Source organism: Ciconia boyciana, chromosome 6, assembly GCF_034638445.1.
Source record: "Ciconia boyciana chromosome 6, ASM3463844v1, whole genome shotgun sequence".
Lineage (NCBI taxonomy): Eukaryota > Metazoa > Chordata > Aves > Ciconiiformes > Ciconiidae > Ciconia > Ciconia boyciana.
In genome coordinates this window covers 69,114,033-69,136,995 of record NC_132939.1, presented here as the reverse complement: position 1 = coordinate 69,136,995, position 22,963 = coordinate 69,114,033, and the positions used below count along the sequence as shown (strand labels likewise).

At 47.6% G+C, this 22,963-nt stretch overlaps 2 protein-coding genes across 12 annotated transcripts in view; one reads left to right on the top strand and one right to left on the bottom strand.

Annotated features, from left to right (window-relative positions):
- DMAC2L (distal membrane arm assembly component 2 like) overlaps positions 1-5,775 on the top strand; it is a 7,615-nt gene extending 1,840 nt beyond the window's left edge. For 6 of the 9 annotated variants that reach the window (XM_072865351.1, XM_072865348.1, XM_072865355.1 and 3 more), the window contains 3 exons: positions 117-325; positions 1,180-1,351; positions 2,583-4,089. In XM_072865351.1, the coding sequence (XP_072721452.1) occupies positions 117-325; positions 1,180-1,351; positions 2,583-2,697 (496 nt within the window). In that variant the 3' untranslated portion in view covers positions 2,698-4,089. Of the gene's footprint in view, positions 1-116; positions 326-1,179; positions 1,352-2,582; positions 4,090-5,395 lie in introns of those variants that run through there. The other 3 variants (XR_012043092.1, XM_072865354.1, XM_072865353.1) reach the window with 3 other exon arrangements.
- Positions 4,106-22,963, bottom strand: CDKL1 (cyclin dependent kinase like 1). Of its 3 annotated transcripts, none has more exons than XM_072865341.1 (9): positions 22,646-22,963; positions 16,076-16,197; positions 13,609-13,681; positions 11,227-11,317; positions 10,278-10,478; positions 7,544-7,626; positions 6,962-7,018; positions 6,154-6,309; positions 4,106-5,210 (listed from the first exon to the last, which is right to left on the bottom strand). In XM_072865341.1, exons 1-9 carry the CDS (start codon positions 22,811-22,813, stop codon positions 5,103-5,105), a joined length of 1,059 nt encoding a protein of 352 aa, XP_072721442.1. In that variant the 5' UTR covers positions 22,814-22,963; the 3' UTR covers positions 4,106-5,102. The 3 variants fall into 3 exon arrangements, with proteins under 3 accessions (XP_072721442.1, XP_072721444.1, XP_072721445.1); XM_072865343.1 differs by having other exon boundaries at positions 4,106-4,762; XM_072865344.1 differs by having other exon boundaries at positions 7,571-7,626.

Here is a 22,963-nt window from a genome sequence, read left to right as displayed (position 1 = left end):
TTTCTGACATCTTATCATGCACAAACCCAAACATTTGTTGTGCGGTAGTATTATTGTAACGACAATACATCTGCCACATTATAGAAACCGTGTGAATGCTCTTTCTGTCTTGGCAGAGTGGACTACGAGCGTATACAAGCTGTTGGCCCTGACAGGGCAGCTTCAGAATGGCTGTTGCGATGTGGTGCCCTGGTGCGCTATCAAGGCTATCAGAAATGGCAGCAGGACTACAACGGCCTCCCAACGGGGCCCTTGGGGAAATACAAGATAGAAGCAATTAATGCCACTGACTCTTGCATCATGTACAGAGGATTTGACTATTTGGGTAATGAAGACAGCTGTGTAAAGATGATACTGAATGGGCTTAGTTCTTTCAGTTGCATCAAAATATGAATAACCGGGTCATTGTCTCGTTCCTTAGTAAGATATAAAGAAATCTTTTGAAATCTTTTTTTTTTTCCTTAAAATGGCTTTACAAATATTCAGCAGTTCCCAAGATTTTGCTGGAGGTGTGGTGTGAAGCAGAAAGAGATTGGGAACTTCGTCAGCCCTTACCTAAAGTGACAGTAGCACTAAGGAAGCGTGACAAAGATTTGCTATTTCATTGAGTTCATAGTTAAGTAGTTGGTAGCAAAAAGCACTACTTTGCTACTACTCTTTCTCTTCTAAACCAAGTGATGTTTTTGGTGTCTCTGAAGTCATAATACTGCTTGTTCTCCAGGCATTTATGATGCCTTCAACAACAAAAAACAAAGCAGCAAGCTCTCAGTTTCTTACAAAATAAAAAAGAGATTGTTTCAGATCTCCTTTAAATAACAAAAACCAAATGGGGAACAGACCATTTTGGTTTTTTATTGGCAGTGGACCTGGAATTTCCTGCATTATTATGTTCCTAATTCAGAGTCATTGTTAATCTCCCAAACTTGTAGAGCTTTTTTTGTTACTTGCCCGTGTCAAAGCTCTTAGAATATTACCAAAAGGATGCAGACCCTGGGGTTTTCATATATTTGAAGTCCCATAAAGGGACTTTGGAGCTTCATTGTGCGTTACAGCCTCACTGTATAGAGGAGCATGTTGCTGCCTGGTTTTGGAGGCAGTTACTAAATTGGCGAGTGAGAACTTAACGAGTACGGGTTGTTCCTGGTATTCTGAAGCAAGTACTCATTTTTGTCTTTCCAGATGGTCTTGAACATGTTACAGAAATCAAGCTGCAGAAGTGTATTTACATACAGGACGAGTGTCTGCAGAGGCTCAGCGAGACGAAGAATCTACAGAAGAGTCTCCTCCAGCTGAAGATCATTTCCTGTGGGAATGTCACAGATAAAGGCATAATTGCACTTCACAAGCTGACGTACGTGAGCTGCTGAGGTCTTCTTGCTCCCTAGCTGTTACCACCCCTCGGTTTGGGGATTGTGTTGACTGAAGGGCTAAAGTCTGAATGTTTCTGGGCTGTTTCAGGCGCGTGTGGGGCTGTGGGATGGCTGGGTTTGGGGACTGACCTGAATGACAGCCTGGGAGGGATGGCACTGCCACTGCAGGAAATGTTTCTTCAAGCATTGCTGAAGACAGTGTTGTGGATAGCTCTGAAAAGACAAGTGGATTAACATACCCCTATTAATTAGCCTTTTGAGGCTGGTGTCAGGGAGTTGTGTAGCACTGAGGCCTGCAGCTGAGAAAGCCAGAATCATCCGCTGCAGTACGTGACTCCATAGTTGCGCTCCTGCCTTCAGAGTTGAGCGCAGCATCTCCCATCTACACTTGAAGCGACTTACACAGTGTTGATTGCTGCACAAATTAGAGCAGGACACGTGCTCTCTGCCAACACCCAACCTTTGCAAGAGCAGCGTACGCGCACAGCTTCCGTTCATGTTGGCGCGCCAGGTGGGTTTTGCTTGAGAAGAAGTAATTGATGATCCCCTTGGTTTCTACTGACCCCCTGCTGCAGTTCCTTTTCAGGGCAGGCTTTGACGGTGTCCTGTGACTTTTATTCTCTTTCTACACCTCACACTGCTTCCTATCACTGGGTTCTCTCGTGCTCCCTGTAGCCTGAAAGGTCTTAGGGCAGAGCCGTGTTTTCTAGTGCTCAGGCATGGGAAGCAGCATGGGTTGGATACTGTGTACCTCTAGCTCTGAAGCGCATCCGTAGGTGCTTTACGGAACCGGCACCTTTAAAGTAACTCGGGACTGGTTAGTATTACACGGAGTTAACAGACATCTACAAATGGGTGATGTGGTGACTTGGGTTTCGTCCTACAGAAAGTTATTATTAAGGGACTTTCTATATGACTCTATTATTTACATTAAAATAACTTTTACTAAATCGCTATTGAAATTATTAAATACTATTTAATATAAAGGAAGCTTCATGATGTGGGGGGTCCAGGATCTCTTTTTAAGCTGTGTAGAAGGACTGAACTTAGGGTGAGCTAAAAACTTTAAGCAGCCACTTCAGAAAAAAACTTCCGTTAGAACCAGTAACCTTTTAAAATACTCAAAATAACTATGGTAGAATAATCCTTTGTCTAATTTCTGTGTCAACAGTTAAAGAGCAGTTGCTGACTTTTCTTTTTAAATATTTATAGGAACCTGGAATATTTGTATCTGAGTGACCTTCCTGGAATAAGAGAGAAAGAAACTACTGTTCACATCCTTCAGCAGGCACTGCCAAACCTAGAGCTGGAGCTGGATTTAGAATGAACACAACTGCATGTAATTGAGATGTATTTGATTTCACAGTATTTACCATATGTTGCATAAATTGAGTTGTAGACGCTACTGTATTTCCAGGTATGGAAATAGGCCCAGCTCTCGCAATGCAGCCTTAAAAGCTGTATGCAGTCTTTTACGCAATTAAGCTTTATTAAGCTTAAACTATATGGTGAATCAACAACAGAGAAGGTAGGCTTCTGGGCACAGTCATTTTTTTCCTGGTTTTATAGGAAGCTGTTAATACACCAATTAGAAGTTTTCAAATATTTCATTGCACAGAAATTCTTGTGCAAAACAACAGTGGGAAGAACATCAGTGTTGTGAAACAGCAGCGCTGTACCCTTTTACTACACGTTGTTGATGCTGTGGGAAGGAGAGCTGTTTGCTCTGAGAACCTCGCCCAGACAATAGGTAACGATTTAATAAAATAGCTCGTGGGCCTTTTTTCTGTTCTTCACGCTTTGACTCGCATGGCCTTTGTTTTCAATGGAGAGAACTACAGACAGGCAGTCTAACCTTCTCATAAGCACTGAGCTGAGGAACTGAACGTTGCTGTGTTTGTGGAGAAGATATGCCCTTGCACACATTTGCTGTATGCTGACAGGGACTAAAAAGTAGTTCTGTGTACCTCTTTAGTTGCATCCATATCACTCCTGCTAAATAAGAGAATGATTCATCCTCAGGAAGAATATAGCATTTTTAGCCAAATTCCTAGCTTTGGTGGTAGGGGAGAGAAAGGCGGTAGGTGACGACTCCAAGAAAGTGGATTTCAGAGTAATGTGTCGGACACAACTACCTCTGCATAACTGAGAGTCTCCTTTCTTACCCCCGACTGTCATCTTGGCCTCTGAAGGAAATGGTGCCAGCACCGGAAGGGATGACATTTTGCACAACTGCATCGTGGGGCTGATTCTTCTTGGTATCTCCTAGCACGGAGTGGGCAGGAACCGTGTCCAGAAATGAAGTTCCCTCCAGCCTGCCCTGCCTAGGGCTGTGTCCAGGGGCTGACTGCCGGGCCATCTACTGCTCACAGACAGCGCACGGCTGCGGCGGTACCTTGCACAGGTACAGGATTAGATGGTTGAATATCCATACAGAAAGTACTGGAACATAAAACTTTCTGAGTGTAACCAAAACTACCTATGGATGCAACGTACAAGATTAAAATATATTAAATTGTAATACGAAATAAAAGGTAGACAGGCACGCTCTGTGAGGATATGGCATCTGTCCCATCGAAATCACCTTTACTGTTGTTGAACGCAGACTAGTACTGGGAAAAGAAAACATTTTTGCTCTAGGTTTCAAGTAGAAAGATGATGTTCCTTGCTCAGTAGTAAAACTTTATACAGTAAAACACATCCAGTAAATTGGAGAAACAAGCTACATTTCTTTTATTCAAAATCAACACAATATTACATCCTGAGGTTACACAAAACCCAAGGATCGTTCTAATACATATGCTCAGGTAGAATTCCTGCCTGCGTCTGGCCAATGTTATAAATTATAGTCATGAATTGCTTTTGATGATAGAAACAATTTCTGTAACACTACAGGCAAGTGATTTCACTACTGACAAAAACCAAATAAAACAGCAAATAAAACCAGCCTCATAATGCAAGGAAGAAACAGGCAGGAGAAACTCTGAAAAGGCTAAAGAAACAACAGATTTTACTACTAAAATGTTCTTCTCCTGGTTCTTCTCCTCAACAGTTCTTCTCCTGTTCTTCTCAACAGTGCCTGTTGAGCCTTCCATTAAGTCTAAGTCATTACCAGTACTTTTAATACTTTGTGAGCTATAAATGCAGTACTTAAGACAGATGTAGCCCTACAGTGGTGCTATTTCAGCAGGTTTATAATGAACTGGAGCAGCGAGGTAGCCTCTCTTCAGGCTTGGCTCCACAAACACACCCATCTGTCTTCTGCTTGCCCAGGCAATGCGTTGACAGTTCCCTGCGGGATCAGTGACTTAGCCCCAGTCTAAAGCAGCAGTGCTGTTTTGACACAGCGGGGCTCTGATTTGTTTGGCAAAGTTGCGGTTCCTCTGCCAAGTCTGAAATACAGGCGATAGATAGGCAAGAGTTGTTAAATTCACACTGTAAACACTGGGTTGCAGCAATCCTGAACCAGTATACCATCACAAACCAGTATGCAATCATGAATTAAAGCAAAACAAATGTTATTTTCCTTTGTACGCAGAACACTGACTAACGTGAGCTTGGAGTTTTCTCTCTGCATCACTTTCCTTCCAGTAGTGACCCAGTGTACATTACAGACCGCTTTTGTATATGTCATAACATGTATTCATTTAGTTTTCCACCACGTATCCTCCTTTTATAAATTCTGATTGACTTGAACTTCGAACAATAAATAGCTTTTAATCTGCCATCCGGTTAGATGTTAGGGAAATGGTAGTTTGATTTCCTTGTTTTGCAGCAGTACTTCTTGCTGTCCAATGCTGGCAGAACGTTACTACTGGTTAACTGAGGCAGGTGCTGGAACTAAAGGAAAAGTTACATACTGTGTATTTGTTTGAAATGAGGACAAAACATGTGTTTCATTTTTCAAAAACAGTTTATAAAACTATTTGGACTGTAACCCTGTACTTCTCAAACTGAGAGTCATGGATCTGGTGTTCTACAACTGGACTGCAACCAGACCAGCTCATTAAATGTATTTCTTCCAGCCATCCAGGGCAAGAAAAATATTACTGTTATATCCTACGGCATAGCAGTGGAAGAGGCGAATCAGTTTGATCCAGGAATTTCTGTGCTGTGGCAGTTCTCCATCCTACACCTCCAACTTCCCTGCGTGTTACCAGTTCAGTGTTACAGCTGTCATGGGGAACGTGGCTCACAGGAAGAACGAACTGCTGAATGACCCTCATCATGAGGCCGGATTTGGAGACTTGGGCTGGAGTCTGGAAAGACTGAACTGGCAGGGAGACATTTGCTTGGCAGCTCCAGTTGCAGAACCACCCAGTGCATTGTGTAATGTCTGGAACTGAGTAAGGGATCGCATCCCATCAGCAGTTACAAATGGAACGGGGCATTTTTGCCACCTCCATAATTTGGGATTCAAAAGCACCAAACATCCCAGAGAACTCCCGATTAAACCAGCCATGCAAGCCCGTCCAGTTTGTTCAGCTGTCCTGCTATTCTTTGTCAGGAATGCACATTCCTGGATAAACCCCATCTTTCACATCACTGTGCTGCTTATCCCCAGTGACTCAACGGAGCGGCAACGCAGAATTCAGTTTGTACTGAGTTACTCTTTAGCCAGGAGGTTCATTTTCTCCTCGGGCTAAAATTAAGATCGGTCCAATGCAGGAGCTCTTTCTCTCACCCATAACTGCCAGCATGAGCCCACCTCCTGGGAGCCAAACAAAGAGAACCAGTCCCCTCCTTAGGCACAGACTGTCAAATACTACTATGAAAATGTTACCCCTGGCATGTGCTTCCGAGTCGGCCTGGCTGGTTTCCGAGCCGTTTTTTCATGTTCTTTCCCCAGATCGGCTGCCTCCCTAATGCTGTCAAAATAGGGCTGCTGCAGCAGCTGCTCACATGTCTGCCTCTCTGCAGGGTCCATACGAAGGCAACCCTTAGAAAAGACGAAGTAAAGGATCACACAAAACACCCATTAAACAGGTCTTCACAGTTCCAGCTACTCACTACAGCCAACGAGTATTTGCACAGAACATGCGTGAATCTGTTTTTTTAATGGATTCTAAGAGTGGCTTTCCAGAGTCAGCATGAAGCTTGAAAAGCAGCTAACACTGAACAATTGCACAAGGCAGTAATAGAAACTGCAGCTAGAGGGACAGTTACAATTGTATGGTGTAGCAAACCATCAAGCCTCAAACAACAGTTAAGCCCGTAACTTTCATTTGGACTAGAACAACTTTCTTAAACAGGGGAATCTACTGTGGCACTAGCCATGTCGTTCCAGTGTTTAGTGGAGCTAGTACTATCCACAGCTGCACCTTCTTTTTAACGTCTCCATCCTCACAGTTTCCATTCACTGCATCTTAATAAGGGAAGAATATGTTTTCCATCTCCATGGTAAAGATGAGTGGAATAGAGAGGAGTGGATTGAAAGTCCTCTCCAAATCCCCTCCAGCTCTATTTTTCAATGAGTCTCTGATAATTCAGTAGCCAACTCCTAAACCATTTTGATACCAGCTGATACGCAAAACAGACTGCACTTGCTAAGTCTCAGTGCAGAGCTCCTCCACGAGCTGTAATGTTCTTACCTTCACAACAGCTAAAGCAGAGTAGGAAATATTAGGGAATTTCATTTCTAATGGCTCCTGGAGGGGAAAAAAAAAAAATGAGCGTACTCATATTAGCAAGCTTTTCATTCATCAGGGTACAGAGAACCAGCTTTCCATAGCAACGTGACTGTACCTCACAAAATGCATCTGTCACTTCATGTGCTTAGAGGGGAGCTGCCTGGCATTACTGAGGATGGGTAGGTTGGCTGCTGTGCCACCGGAAGGAGCAGAGATTAAGCATTTGTTTGACTGCTTTTACACAGGGTAGCAGTTAAAACATCATGGGAGGGGTTCAGCCACCTCCAAATAATATTCTAGTGTACATCGGCAAAGGAGAGGGCAAAGCTTTTGGATAGGGAGAAAATTCTGCGCAGCAAAGGACTGGTCAAGCTGAGCAAGCGAGGCTTTTCCAGCCGTACTCCCAGAGCAGGTAGCACGTGTACTCTGGGTAAAAAGAAGCAGGAACATTTCTCTGTCCAAATACCATGTCTCCTTAGCGCTGCAGATAGACTGCTGGTTAGCGCTAGGCTGAGGGGAAGTGAGCCTGGAGGAAGCTCTTACCATGCTCTCCGGGTCTGGAATTCTTACCCCGCTGAAAAACTGGTTGGTGCTGAACACTTGCTGGTGCCTGGGAATAAGATCCCCTTTGACCGAGAATAAAAAAAACAAAGTCAGATTAATTTGCTCTTTTTACAGTGCCTGCATTGAACAAGCTTATATCCCCTCTAACAAGGCTGACACCATCCGAGAGAACATCTAAAGAGATGGAGTACCATCAAGTGAGCCGATGAAATGTTCTTTTGTGAAAACTAATGTCCATCTAGGATGTCAGTGATCCCACAGCCCTGTGACTGTGCTGAAGGAAAGGCAGGGCCATGCAGCTCCAGCTGCCCGCAGTCACAGCTGCCCAGGGCCTCGTGCTGTAAATAGCTCAAAGAAATTCAGCTGGTGGGGGCAGTTTTTGGAGCAGGAGCACTCAGCTGCTGTGCATCTTCCAGGCTCTGAATTTCTCTGCTGTGCAGCAGAGTGGCTTTTACGAACTGTGGCCACTATAGCTGGAGGCCTTGAAAAATACATGTTTCTATAGATCTCCCCATGCCAAATGCCTAGATCCTATCACTGCACTATTTTGGTAACTGCAAATTTGGATTTGCACTAGCAAAAAGACCCCTCGGCAGAACACCAGGGAATGAGGTGGGCAAGGCCCTAACTCGCACAAACACGTCCGCTCTGTGCCAGCACCCGTACCTCCGCTGCGCACTGGCCGAACTCGCCATCTGTGTGTCGGTGAGTGGGGGAATGTGTCTCAGCATCATAGCTAGAGGGTGCTGTGCAAACACCTACCAGGGTCTGAAACTCCAGCCGTGCCCCAGCACTGAGCTTCAGCCAGGGATCCTTCCCAAGGTGTTAAGCAAGATCAGATCAGCAGCTCACTCCCCTGCTCACATCAGACACGAAGGGCCAGCCCTGGGCTCTGGTGAGTAACTGGCAGGAGCCGCTGTTTGTTTTGGAGGTGGCTGCACAGCAGCGTGGGCACGCTTTGGTGGTATGCTCCGTTTGAGGGAGGGCGAGCAGGGCTCTGCTGGCCTGCTCTCCACACTAATGCTGGATTTCAGCATTTTCAAAGGAAAAGGGCTCCCAAGAGGCAGCCTGTCTGCATAAACAGTCGTGTCTTCTCTGACTGCTGGAAGGGGACAGGCTAACCACAAGTGTTCCAGCTTCATTAAAATTTAACTCATACTGGGTGAAATTCTTTTTGTACACTCCTGAGGCTGTTGTATAGAAAAGAGCTGAAATGCAGCACCAACAGGAACATGCTGTAGCTTTTCCCCAAGGCAGCTTCATGGCCCTTTTTGAAGCTTAGAGCAGCTCAGAGCAAGCAAAATGTTAAAATCAAATCCATAACAAAAGAGCCGGTACAACAGCCAAACCGCCATAATTACACAGCTTTGACCAAGGAGCTTGTCTCTGTAAACACCGCCTCAGTCCATCACCTGGATCAAAAGGGAGTTTCTTCTGGCTGAAACTCTACCATTACAAATGAATTGTAACTTACCTAACACTGGCAGAAATGTGCTCTGGAGGATGAAGCGATCGACGTTGAACTATCTTTCTAGCTAAGGAGCTTATCTGTTTAAAGCCACTAGTCATCTTTATAGTTTTATAAACTGCTCAGTAAAAATTACAATTCTTGGTTCATTCCAACAAATTTCAATTAAAAGTGGGGGTTTGTTCCTTTCCACTCAAGAAATCAGATGTTACACACTAACATCAAATAGAATCAATGAGACTGGAGCAATTTAAATGTTACACGGATAATGGCTCTTTTATTTAACCTCTGTTCCAAATCCGGAGTGGCTCCTAAAACTCCTTGGTGAATAAAGACAAACAGGTGGAACAGTCGAACTTAAGTGTTCACGCTCTTTCCCAAGCACACAGCCATCAACAGGCACCTGCAATGTTTACGAGACCTCCAAAGCTGTGATGAACTAAATCCAGCTATTCGTTATCTAGAAGCAAGGACCAATGGCTGGTACCAAACCCTGAAAAACACCTGGATCTTTCAAACCTTTACGCAAAGCATTCCGGGTCCTTTCTGATACAGGCATCGCATGTATAAAGATGTGGAAAGGACAGCAGCACAGGCAGGCATTTCTGTGCCTCCTGCGGGACTGGCCCTGTGCTCCCCACACCCTGGAAAGTCACAGACCCACCCCAAAGGACCAGGAGGGGCATCCAGCGGTCACCTAACACATCCCACATCTTTCTTAAACTGCCCAGCACCAGACCCAGCTTCCCAGAGGCCACCACTGCTAAAGAGAGTGGAAGAACGGTTTCGGGCAGTTTGTAGGCAATGATCCTGCTTACGCGGCCCTGTCCGTAAAGGCCCTTACGCTGAGCCTTTTAGCCACAGCCTGGCACTGCTGGCTCATACAAGTTGGAACCAATTCTACCCCACAGAGCTTTTTCTGAAGAACAGTCACCACCCACATGGATGCCAACTTCATTTCCCCAAATCCTGCCAGGACCTGAAGCAGCATCTGCTACTCCAACTACACAATCTCCTAACAAGATGTGCATGTCTGAGTCATGCCAGGAAAAGCCAGCTCCCTTTCAAGGACAGCAACACCTCAAATAAAGCCAGCACCTATCAAAGGGAGAGATCCACTGGGTAAATTCACCTCCTGGCTAATCCTGATTCCCACCACAGAGGAAACTCCTCCTGGACAAGCTCTAGTCCTGCCAAAGGCATCAGGAAGACCGGGGCTCTGACCGGTGCAGAGGGGACACTTACCCAGGGTTCTCCGGATGAGGTACAGCTGGTCGACATCAGACTTGCCAGGCCACAGGGGCACCCCAGATAGCAGCTCTGCAAAGACACAGCCTATCGCCCACACGTCCACGGGAGGGCCGTACTGGGTGTCTCCCACAAGTAACTCTGGAGAGCGGTACCATCTGGTAGCCACATAGTCTGTGTAATAATCACTTGGACCAGCTAGGATGGGATCAGCAAGGAGAGAAACAAACAGGAATGTGGGATCAGAACGATGCAGATGAGCCGCCATCAGTTGCTACACATGTTGGGGCACCTCCTGGGCAGGCAATAGCTACAGTAACAGGATGAGTCACTAGCAGAACCCAACTTTGGAAACACTTAAGATTTGGCAAAAATCAAGACCATATTTTTCTCCAAATGAAAATATGCAGAGCTCCACAGCAGGGCCTTGCACCAGCCAGTGGTCAGTTCTCAAAGCCCACGTGATTTGTCTGAACAAGAGCTAAAAAAAAACAGATTAGGGGGTTTATTTACAATGGAAAATGTGAAGCCATTGCTTGCAGAGACAGCGCCTTCTGCCAGAGGGGCTCCTCCTGCCAGGGAACTCCAGCTGTGTCTCCAGCATTGCATAAGCAACGGCTGGGCAGCTCTAAGGCCCACTTCCATCTACCAGCGCCAGCACCACCAGCAGCTCCGCTGCACCAGCAGGGAGCTCAGACGGAGTTGGTTTACAGAGGCGCTTGGCATCGCGGTGTCTGGGCTAGCTCCCTTTAAGCTGGTTTGGGGATGACTACCCAGCCTTTCACAGAGCTTCTCTGTGAAAACACGCCAGCCTTTACATAGGATGATTTACATGTGCATCAGACAAAGACAAGTGAGTCTGTACTGGTGTTTGAAAGCCTGATCCTGCACTTCATTTGAGCTTTCACATGTTAACAATCAGTGTAAGTAGCAAGTCGGCACTCACTCAGTATGCGAGCAAATCCGAAGTCACAAAGTTTGATGACTGAGTGCTTTGTTATCAGGATGTTTTCTGGCTTTACATCTCGGTGGATGCACTGGAAACAGAAAAAAACAAGGTTAGAAGCAAGTATTTAACCTGGCCCTCAGATAAAGAACCTCTTAATTCAGCCACTACCCCTTGCACATTGTGCCAGGCAATCATTCCTCCTGAAAGAGAAGATGAAAGGATTTCTTAACAGCAGCTAAAGCCACATCCTGCTGGGCAGGACAATTACCCCGCCTATACCCCACCTTTGGGACCAGACACTGTGCAGGCTCCCAGCTTCAGCTGCATAGCTCTGTATCACTTGGACAAGACCGAGTCAGCTCCCCAGAACCAGCTGGGAATCTGCTAGCAGGAGGAGCGAGGTTTGCACAGCAAGGATTGTTGTTAACCTGGCTCTCTGCAAATGCAACTCACTCGATACGGCTATGCATAACACACTCCTAATAAGGGACTCGGTTTCATGACTATGTGGGGAGATCCTAATGAGGGGTGTGTAGGTCCTCTGGGATCAGATAATCTAATTACTGATAATCTAGTCGACAAGCAAATGATTTTGCTGGCAAAGCTCACAGACGAGATGAAGGCTATGGTTTAGATGTGGGACTTTATCTATCCTTGTAGATGCCAGAGCATGCCTGGTATTCCCTCTACTCAGGACAGGTGAGACACATCCAGAGTTCTGCATCCAGCTTTGGGATCCTCAGCAGAAGGAAGACGTGGGCATACTGAAGTGACTCCAGTGAAGGGCTACTAAAATGATTAAGGGATTGGGGTATCTGACATCCAAGGAGAGGATGAGGGAGCTGGGACCATCATTCAACCTGGAAAAGGCTCAGGGGAGATCTTATCAATGTGTATAAATACCTGATGGGAAGAAGTAAAGAAGACCGAGCCAGGCTCTCCTCAGTGGTGTCAAGTGAAAGGACAAGAGGCAATGGGAACAAATTGAACACAGAGGAAATTCCATTTAAATGTAAGCATTTATTTTTTTACTGTGAGGGTGGCCAAACACCCAAACAGGTTGCCCAGAGAGTCTGTAGAACCTCCATCCTTGGAGATATTCAAACCCTGACTGGAAATGTTTCTGAGGGGCCTGCTCTAGCTGACCCAGCTTGAGTGGGAGGGCTGGACTAGATGATCTCCAGAGGTCCCTTCCAACATCAGCAATTCTGTGATTCTTGAGAAGTCACCTTGCCTGCTGAAGGGTCACAACAATTGAATTTGGGCTTGGGAAAGAGTTTCTGCTGATCAAACTAGCAGAGACCTTCATTTCATCTGCCTATGTGTGAAAGGTGTGCTCTACTGAAATCACCAGGGTCTAGCTCATGTTGTCCCTGCCCTACCATCACCTCAGCACAAACACTTTGGACTTTTCCTGGCTAAGCTGGTGGTAAATTATTGTGTCTCCTCCTGAGGACTGAAATGTTAAACTAGTGTCATGGAGTTCCAAAAAGGGCAGATGCATAAAACCTCATTACCTCTGATCTGCAGCAGGTCAGACTGCAGCATCTCATTGTTCCCTTGGCTTTAAAACTCCATTAAATCTTTCAGATTGAGTGGGGGAACAGCAAAAAGAAGAAAAACAACAAATCCTGGAAGCAGGACAGACCTATGGCCAAGTTCCTGTGCCTCAACTGGACATAATTCTCCCAGCAAAGACAAAACACCCATTCCAGAGTGATCTCCTGCCCGACTCTTAAATCTCAAATATTGGCAGATAAACAAAAACAAAGACAATTACAGCTAAGTTTGCCTAAATAACTTCTCCAAAAGGCTCCTTTCCTTCCCTGCTTCTTAAAGTGTCCCCACTGCTTTCTACAAAATATTTGCCATGCACATTTCCCTCCAGAAAGCAGAGGAGGGGTTGTAAAACTGGTTTACTGTCTAATTTTTATAGTCTAATTTTTATAGTCTAATTTTTGAAACCTTTTAACTGGTGACATGATTCAATGCCTATGACTATCAACAGAAGGACTTTCTGGGAAATCAGTAGCAGTTTGCTCAGGTCTCAGCTGATTAGACATTAAGCCAGTTTTCTAAACATCAGTTCTAATGCATGGCATAGGGAACATACAAAGACATATTCCTGTTCAGCCTGGAAGCTTGCCTAAGGTCATTAGTGCAAATCATTCCTTGACAGCAAACCCAAGGGGCCTGTGTGATAGTAAATGCAACTGTTGTTGAGTATACACTAATATTTCAGACATATGTTTCCTATTGAAAACAGGAAATTTAATCTGACTTTGTCCCATGCAAGCTCCATAATCAGGAAAATGGCAACAGAATCTCCTTCTCCAAAGCCATGGTACAGCAAGCGTTAGTGCTGTTTAGGGGACTTACATTGTGTTTATGGCAGAAGTTCACAGCCTGGAGGGTCTGCCAGGTTATGCTCTTCACTAGATGCTCAGGCACCCTGTTTTAAAAAAAGCACATTTTGATTTTGGCCATTAAAAATAACTTTACTATTACAGGAAAAAGGAAGAGGAGGCCTTTGAGTGCTAACATTGTACAGGGATCTCTGAGCAAAAGCATCAGGGACCAAGTCAGAAAACTCAGAGAAAAAACACTAGGTGCATTTTCTTGCTATAAATAAGTTACAAGAAATACATAATAACCCTCAGTTCATTGATCTTCCACTGCAGGGAACCAGTCACACTGGGCTGCTGATGGTGGAGGCTCTTTGCACCTCTTCCCATATTTCAGAGCTGAGGCTGAACTCTGCCTGCACCTCCCTGCAGAAAGCAATGCTCTCCTGTGAGGTTACCCTTCAAGCATCGCAGGAACATCAAAGGGAACATCAACACTGCTTCCAGATCCAGTCAACGCAACAAGATACAAGGGTTTATGGCAGCTAGGAGCATGCCAGCGTGTCTGGTACCACTCAGTCACAGCCAGCATGAGGCCTGCCAACTGGTGACCACACATCAGTGTGTGCAAGTCTGTGTCAAATCCTGTCTTGTGGCTGTGCTTAGTATCCACGCTTCCTGGCAATCCTCCTGAAATACCAGCAGGCATTTCTGCCTCTGCAACCACTCAGAGAGTTGGAGGTGATGGAGTATCCATGGTATAGATGCATGCTCTGACTTGCAATGCTGTCATGTCATTGATTGTCCCCAAAATGGGATGGGAAAGGATGTTCCTACAAGACTATAAAGCGCTACTTTGGTTTGCATCTCTTCTACTTCCCTCCAATGGCTGGCAAACACTTCAGAGAAAGAAACTCTCTGTTAAAGATCCAGCCTCCTCTCCTGTCTTTCAGTTACTGTGCAACAGTTCTTAAACTTCCTTGGCTGTCTGTAATGGTCTTCAACAACCCCAGGAAAGGCAGAGGTGACGATCTTGGCACTTTCAAGCTGAAATCCAATTTTATTTCATGTGTTTAATGCTGAAAAGCTTCTGATTCATCATAAAGAAAAAGAAAAAAACCCAAAAACTAAACCAAAACAATATGCAGGAAGCCTGGCTTTTTCTTTAAGGCACTTTCTGCTGTCAGCACTGAAGGTCTTGTGCTGACACTGCTGTTGCAATGCTAGAGTTTCCTTGCAGAAACATCCTAGAATGATGAGAGTGCCGCACTGACAGCCTGACAAGGGGATGAAGTTGGTCAAATGACCTGGAAACATGGCGCAGAGAGGCGTGTGCCCACCCATCTTAATCCTGACCACAAAAGACTTGACCATCTGCCATAGCAAAGATCAAAAGCAAAGTATGCAACCAGGCGTTACATGTTCGTTCACACTGGAGTTGTTCTGATGAATAGAAAGCAAATGTGAAGTATTTTCTTCAAAGAGGGTTATCTGTCCTCTCTTCAGATTCCAGGTGAACAGGTTCAAACTGGGGTGAAAGCTGCTCCCCAGCTCACAAAGCCATTTGCTATCGGCATGCTTCATTCTCCTTCTAGAGCTCCACATCAGGGAGAAAGAGAATAACAGGCTCTTGTTTACTCAACCCCCAATTAGTCTCCTGCAGGCAATTCATTTAGCTCCAGCCCTGTAAAATGATTTATGAACTTCTGCTTAGCATTTCCACAGCACCAAGTGACTGTGAATAATTAGGAACAATGTACTTAGTGGGAGTGTCATTTATAACGTGTCAAAAGAACAAACCCTGTCCTGGAGAATGTTCCTTCTGCCCGTGTAGCTCACACTTTGTGCAAGCACCTGTTTAAAGAAGAGGGTATCTGACCTGGGAGTTCACTGAGGCTGTGCAGAGAGGTGCAGGCACTGCTCCTGGTAACTCCTGCCAACCAACACATACTCCTCAGCGCAGCAGCATGGCTAGAAGTCACTGGTCTGTCATACAGGTCATCAGTGACATCACTACAGACTGTATATTTGGGTGCTCAATGACATTGCCCCAGTGCCCACAGCCTGGGTCTGCACAGCCTCCCACAGTGATGTGCAACACACGGGGGAGCAGCAGGAAGGAGGGCTGCGTGCCCCCAGCTCACCTACCCGCATCCCCCAGCAGCCCTAACCTCTTCTCAGTGAGACACAAGATGCTCCCAAGCCACTCGGGTTTGCTGCTGCCGAGCCAGGCAAAGATCACCCAAACACTCAGGCTTAGCGCTCCAGTCTCCTTGGTGAGCAGCACTGTGCAGGAGCACACACAGGCTCATACGCAATTCTTTTGGACGTCATTGCTAAACCACAGTAACAGAGCACGTCCTGGGCACTGGGAAAGTCCTGGGCTGAGAAACCTCTCCTGTAATTAATGAAATTCCTCTGAAAACTCTGCAGAGCAGCAACGACATGGACACCCCCGGACTCCTTCGCTCAAAGCTCCCAGTGAGAGACAGGCCACTCACCCCCGGGGGTGCTTGTCCAGCTCATGGAGAACTGTGTGGTCGCAGTATTCGAAGACCAGATGCAGCTTCCGCTTCCTCCTGAACACTTCCAGCAGGTTCACCAGGTTGGGGTGTTTCAGTTGCTGTAACACAGAGTGGATAGCCTGGTTAGTTACCGCACAGGGGAGTGGGGTAAAGATGGGGCGGACAGTGCTTTTGCCTACAAGGGTCTCAATTCCTGAAGCTGAAACCTTTTATACAAGCACAGCACGACGTGAAGAAGCAGCTCAGCTACAGCTCCGCCTGGGGTGTAGTTATTTTAGGAACTGACCGTGGGCAGGCAACGAGTCAGCTTGGCTTCAGTGAGTGCCTCTTAGAAAAGATGCTCATAGATAAAGAATTCATCACGGTGCCCACAGCTATTCCAGCAGCGCCTTTCATTGTACGTATCCAGCCTTTGACTGCACCACAATGAAAAGCAGTTCTCCCTGGAGAACAGCTTGAGAAATCACACACAGTAAGAGCCTGTAGCAGGCAAACACACATTTAAGAGAAACCAAGAGCTCCTCTGATAAGCATAAGTAAAGCATGTGGTTTCAGCTTCACCAGCTTATTGTCAGAATCTGGATGGGTTAATTAGGAGGATTTTTATTCCTGCTTCTTCCTCTTCCTCTCAATCCACTTTGTGTGCTCAGACCAAGGCTTCCTCTCGTGGGGAGCTCAGACAGCTTCTTACCAGACACAAGGCCCGAGCACAGCAGGGTTATTCAAATCCACCTTGCAAGAGGTGAGGGTGGACATTACTGGAGCTTCTCATTTCCCATTCTTTTGCCCTTATTTTGAGGGAGGGCTGGGAGAGGGCTTGAACCAAAGGGCACAACACAGTGTTGAGAGAAGGAAACAAAGGAAAGCCAGACCCAACTCAGGAATGTTATTTCTTTTCAGATGACTCATGGCACCATCCCCTCTGCTTGCAGGGACCTGTATCCACGAGGGCTTTGCCTGACCAAGGCTTTAGAACAAACACATTTCTAAGCAAGGAGGCTGGAAAGGGCATTGCCTAGGAGTTACGCTAACCCCATCTTCTAATGTGCCTCTAAGCCATCTGGAAAAGCCTGCAAAGGAGAAGGAAGCGGAGAGTCAAGACTAGAGAAAACTGTAAGGGGCCTCAACTGCGGAATGCAGCTGTTTGGGGAAGCACCCAGTTAACCCCAAGGTGAAGGATCACTGAAATCCATGACTTGAATCCTGGGGTTAACCAGTGAGCTTGAGTAAAAGAGCAGTTCAGTAGAAGACCCCACCATACCTCATTGCCAGCCGGTCACGAGTAGGAGGGACGTGGCAGGGGCCATTTCAGTGCTCCTATGGGCACACTGTGGGACCCTTTGCAAAATGTAATTTTATTCAAGCATGTCACTGTAAAAGCTCCTTGTAAAGAGAGGCCTTCCAGGGAGCTCACTGCCTCTGAGGGACACTATACTGAACCCAAACTATACAGAGCCCATATGCCAACACACAGGGTCCCCGTTAGTGTGCAGAAGGTGGCTATTCCAGTCCTGCAAACAGGCAGCAAGGAGCTGATCTTTCTAAACAGTATCTCTTACCACATACATGTCTTGTTCCTTCAATCCTGCCCACACTATGTAAACCATCTGCCAGCATCAAAGACCTTCGTACCCATCTGGATCAAACCCCGGTTACAACCAAGATCTTCTGACCACTTCCTCAGTCCCCTATGGTGAGTATTTGTATGCCAAGCGCCTTCCCTGTCTAGCACAAGGTAGCCGACAGTGTCAGCAGAGGCTAACTGCCAGCGTAACCCTCTCTGCCCTGGCCATGTCTCCTGACTTCGCATAACGGGCAGACTTTCCCTGCACACCCCTCAGTTCCCATGGCAGGGCTGCTAGTGGAAGCATTAAACCACAAAGGGAGGAGGCTTGTGACACCTCTCAAGCTTGGTATTTATCTAGTAGCATCTCCATTCTCGTCATTTTCTTATCCACTTTGCAAGAGATGATCAGGTACAGAGAACAGCCTGCAAGACTGCTGAAAATCCCAGCAATGACAGCAATTCTCCCAGGAGTTGTGCATACCATGCCACCTACCCTGTTAAGCATACAGAGCAAAGTACCTACTTGCCACCTGCACATCAAACAAAGCCCACTCTACCAGTTCAGACTCCACCACAAAATTCAGACAGCTGTGGCTCTGATACGGCCCCTTCCCTCACCAGTCAAGCAGCTCCTGATAGACTGTGCAAAGCGGATCCTTTCCTTTCCATGCACTCAGTGTGTTGGTGTATTATGTTGTCAGAGATCAGTGATAATGGAGATATCTGAGAGCAAGCTGGGCCTCCAGCAACTACGCTGGGTAACAGGCGCCTGATTCCCCTGTTGCTCTCAGCAGATCTACCTGCCAGTATGGACAAACTGCCGGGCACAAGCCTGCCAGCGGGAAGGAGGCAGACGAGACAATCTCTGCAGTGCTTAGATTCCACTTTCAGAGGCAGGTGAGGACAAAATAATTGCCAACTGATTGTAAAGCAAGAAGAAAGCGAATCAACAATAACAGGAGATCTCTGGAAAACCTCTGGCAGTTACAGGTTGTTTGTACGAGTCAGCCTTCAGGAGTGACCTTCACAGGAGCAGGCGGTGCCTGGGGGACAGTCTGCCGAGGCTCTGTGTTCTGGCCACCCTCATGTGTCTGTGGAGCTGGGGTTTCTGGAGGGAGAGAGCTTGGGCTTGGAAGCACAAGGTCTAGCTGAGCTGGGGATGCTGCAAGGGGACACAGCTGTGTGAACAAGCTCTGGTGCACACAAGAGTGGGTTAACCTGCCTGTACGAGGCCTGGAGAGCGTCCCCTGGGAGCAGTCTTGCCATGGCATCTCCCCGTCCCTTGCTCACAGCCAGTCTCCACGGTCAGTCGGGGCTCTCCGGGCAGTCGGGTTCACTGGGACAATGTCTGTTGTGCAGACAGACGTGCACACAAAGCCACCATAAATCTGCCAGTGACCCTAACAATGTCCCAGTCTGGCGGTGCAGCGTTTCAGAGAGCAGTTTCTAAGTCTATCAGTGCTGCTGGTGGCCGATTGCTGGCAGCACTGGGATGGGCCCCTGCTTGGGTGACAAGGCCCTGTGTCGCCTTCTGCACACAGGTCAGATGTCCTGCATGGGCTTTTCCCCAAAGTTATAAATGCTCCCATGCTAAGACAATAGGGAGTATTCTCTGTTTTGTATATGAACACTGCCTTGCATTGCATTTTTCTCTCATCTTTGCAGTGTCAGAGCTAAGAACTGTGTCAGCCTCCACATGAAGGCTGGGGAGACAACACCCTTCTGGAAACAGCAGGCACAGGTTTCCACAGCCACGGATGGGGTTTACACAGAGACTTGCTCTGGTTTCAGGTATTTCCAGCCTTTCTTATGGAATCGGGATCACACAGGGTGTTTAAAGACTCTGCATACCGCCCCGCTCTTGCACCCCACCTCCCATGGCTCCTGGCCATATAAAGCCCTTTGTCTACAAGGGGTTTACTGTGCAGAATAATAATTTATCAGGCCCTACATTTTTTACTGATGAAACACAATCTCACTACATCTTCGACAAACACTTAGTTGTTGCCTAAGCCAGGAAATACCTCAACAAACAAACAAACAAACTGTTACTATTTACAGAGAAAAAGTTGAAAAGATAGGCAAGCAGGTCTGCACTTGTTAAAATCAACAGCGCCCTGACACAGATCCTGCCGTGGCTAGCGGCAGTGGCTTTGGACCCTTAAGGCTGATGGTCCCTGAAGGCTTTGGACCCTTAAGGCTGATGCATTTATCATCTGCATTACAAGTGACTTCTGCAGTGATCATTTGCCTTTTCAGATCTTAAATATCATTTAAATCTTAATACATCTCCAGCATTGTTTACTAAAACGATACAGCTACATATCATCTGTTTGCTTCAGATCGGAGAAAAACTTAGGCTGCTTCTCCCCAAAATCTAACTGAAAAAATAAATATGCTTTTTCCCTAGATGATGGCTCTACTAGGATGCCAGTCAGGCTTATTCTGCCTCCTTCTGCAGCGGGCAGAGAATCAGGGTTTCCTATTCCTTTGACAATAACATTTACACCATTTATTTATAAATAAATGCTCAATAAAAGACAAGTTGATGGCACAAAAGAGATCTGGGGAAAGAAAATATCAGAAATACCACAACCTGCTGAAATTTTGCACTTAATTGCAAAGCTGAAAGTTACTTGGTTCCCAGCAAGCAAATACAATGAGTATCGACTGCTGCTACACAAACACCAAGAGGCAGTGAAGTCTGGGAACGACGTCACGCAGAAATCAGAGACCAAGGGACTATGAATTTGGGGAAAGAAGTTCTAAATAAAATGGAACCTCTTTCTCAGTGGATTTCTGTAGGGTTTTGTTCACTCCAAAATCTTAAATCACTGTCTGTCTACAAGAATGCATTGTTGTCTAGTCTGAACGGCATGTTTCTTGCAAAAAGGAGTCCTATCGGAAGTAATTATTTTAAAATTTATAAGCTAATATGCTGTTACTATGGTTCTTTAATCAGTTCAGTGTTTTAAAGCTATGGCTCTTCTGCACGGAAAAGAGAAAGCTGAAGACGGGGAGATGATGGAGGTGTATAAAATCATGAGTACCCTGGAGAAAGCGAAAAGGGAACAACTCTCTCCGCTTCCTGTACTGCACAACTGAGGGTACTGTATGCCATCACCCAGCACTAAGTTTATAACAAATAAAAGGAAATATTTTTTTCACACAACACATTCCTAAAGTCGTGGCACTCACTGCCTCAGGATACTATGGAGACCAAATGAATACACTGGTTCAAAAAGAGATGGGACAAACTCCCAACAGCCTATGGGTGTCTGCTAAGCACGAAGCAATGGGTACAACCTCTGGCTCTAGAAACTTTGCCCAGAAGCTGGGTGTGTGAAAGGAAACCTTACCCCATCCTCTCCCTCTGTCTCCTGGGTTTCTCCTCATTTCTGCATGCTTGATGGACCTGGGGTGTGACTCACTGCAAATGTTCCTGTGCTTTTATTTCATCAGGAAAATAAACACAGAGGCTGAATGAGTGACTCATTGCTATGTGAGGATGAGCTCTCACACAGAAGAAAGGATCAGCAAAGACAAGGTGCTGCCATGGTTCACAGGTGCCGGTTCTGCAGTTGCTTCCACGTGTGAATACCACTGAGCCCATACAGCCCCCGGCATTCAATACATGGCTCAATCCCACCTGCACATCAGGCTCTGGCACTGCTGATCCCCCACAACCAGGGGCTCAGAAAAGGCATTTGAAGGAGGAGCTGGGGCAGATGATAAAGCAGGGAGCTAGGAGAGCTGCGCCCCACAGCTGTCCCCCACCTCATGCTATCTAGGATCACTTTTGGCTCACGTGCTTTACACCAGCTCCAACAGTCCTCGTCTCTGGGGGGAATCTCCTGGACGCAGAGGGGTCTGCTGCCGGCTGGCCTGTTAGACCCGTTAGACACGGTGCCAACTGCACGCTAAGGGCAGAGCTGTGTCTGTATCGGCCAGCACATCGCTGACTCCCCGGCAGGACAGAGACTGGATCAGTCCCTCTCTAAAGGGCACAGTGATGGCTCTGCCCATGCAGAAGAAATCTACAGGCATCCTGCAGCTTGCTCTTTGCCAGGTCTCAGCTCCCACCTACACCGACCCTCTTTGATGTCTGACAGACAGGGCTGCGGAGGATCACCTCCGTCCCAAGGCATGTCCGTCCCTGGCCAAACAGGTCGGACTTTTGCCAGCACTGGCTTTCTCCCAGAGAAACTGACTGACTTGGGCACCTCACATACTGCTGCCTCACGCCCCGTCTCCTCACTTCTCCCCTCATGACGCCCTGTCTCCTCATGACGCTCCATCTCCTCACAACACCCTGTCTCCTCGCTTCTCCCCTCATGACGCCCTGTCTCCTCATGACGCCCCATCTCCTCACAACACCCTGTCTCCTCGCTTTCCCCTCACAACGCCCCATCTCCTCACTACTCCCCGTCTCCTCGCTTCTCCCCTCATGACGCCCTGTCTCCTCACAATGCCCCATCTCTTTGCTTTCCCCTCACGACGCCCCATCTCCTCACTATGCCCCATCTCCTCGCTTCTCCCCTCATGACACCCTGTCTCCTCACGACGCCCCATCTCCTCACAACACCCCGTCTCCTCGCTTTCCCCTCACGACGCACCATCTCCTCACTACTCCCCGTCTCCTTGCTTCTCCCCTCATGACGCCCTGTCTCCTCACGACGCCCCATCTCCTCACTACTCCCCGTCTCCTCGCTTCTCCCTTCACGACGCCCTGTCTCCTCACGGCTGCCCTCCCGCCCCCTCCCCTGGCAGCTCCCTCAGGGCTCCCCAGGCCCCCCGGCCGCGGCGCCGGGCTCGCAATGGCGGGGCGCAGCCCGCAGGCGCCACAGCAGCTGCGCTGGGAGCGGGGCCGTTCGCGGCGCCGTTCGCGGCGGAGCCCACCCGCCCCGGGCGGCCCCGAGGCGGCGGGTGAGGGAGGGGCGCGGAGAGCCCGCGGGGCCGGGCGCCCGCCCGCCGCCCACCTTCAGCATGCGGATCTCCCGCATGGCGATCTTCTTGATCACCGGGTCCTCCTCGGACTCCAGGAACTTCTTAACGGCCACGATCTGGCCCGTGTCCTTGTTGCGGCACTTGAAGACGACGCCGTAGGAGCCCTCCCCGACCTTGCCCAGCTTCTCGTACCGCTCCATGGCGCCGGGCCGGGCGGCGGCGGCGGGGCCGCCCCGGCGCTGCTCCCTCGCCTCAGAGCGCGGCAGCGGCAGCCCCGGCCCGCCGTTACCCCCGCGGCGCGGGGAGCGGCCCCGCCCGCGCTCCGCCGCCTCGCCGCGGCTCCGGCGGGG

Bases quoted from the DNA above. Each gene is read 5' to 3' on its own strand.
- CDKL1 (XM_072865341.1), bottom strand. From the start codon at position 22,813: ATGGAGCGGTACGAGAAGCTGGGCAAGGTCGGGGAGGGCTCCTACGGC. The intron at 16,198-22,645 runs GTGGGCGGCGGG...TCTGTGTTACAG, and splicing joins GGGAGATCCGCATGCTGAAG to CAACTGAAACACCCCAACCT. The intron at 13,682-16,075 runs GTGAGTGGCCTG...TTTTTAAAACAG, and splicing joins CTGGACAAGCACCCCCGGGG to GGTGCCTGAGCATCTAGTGA.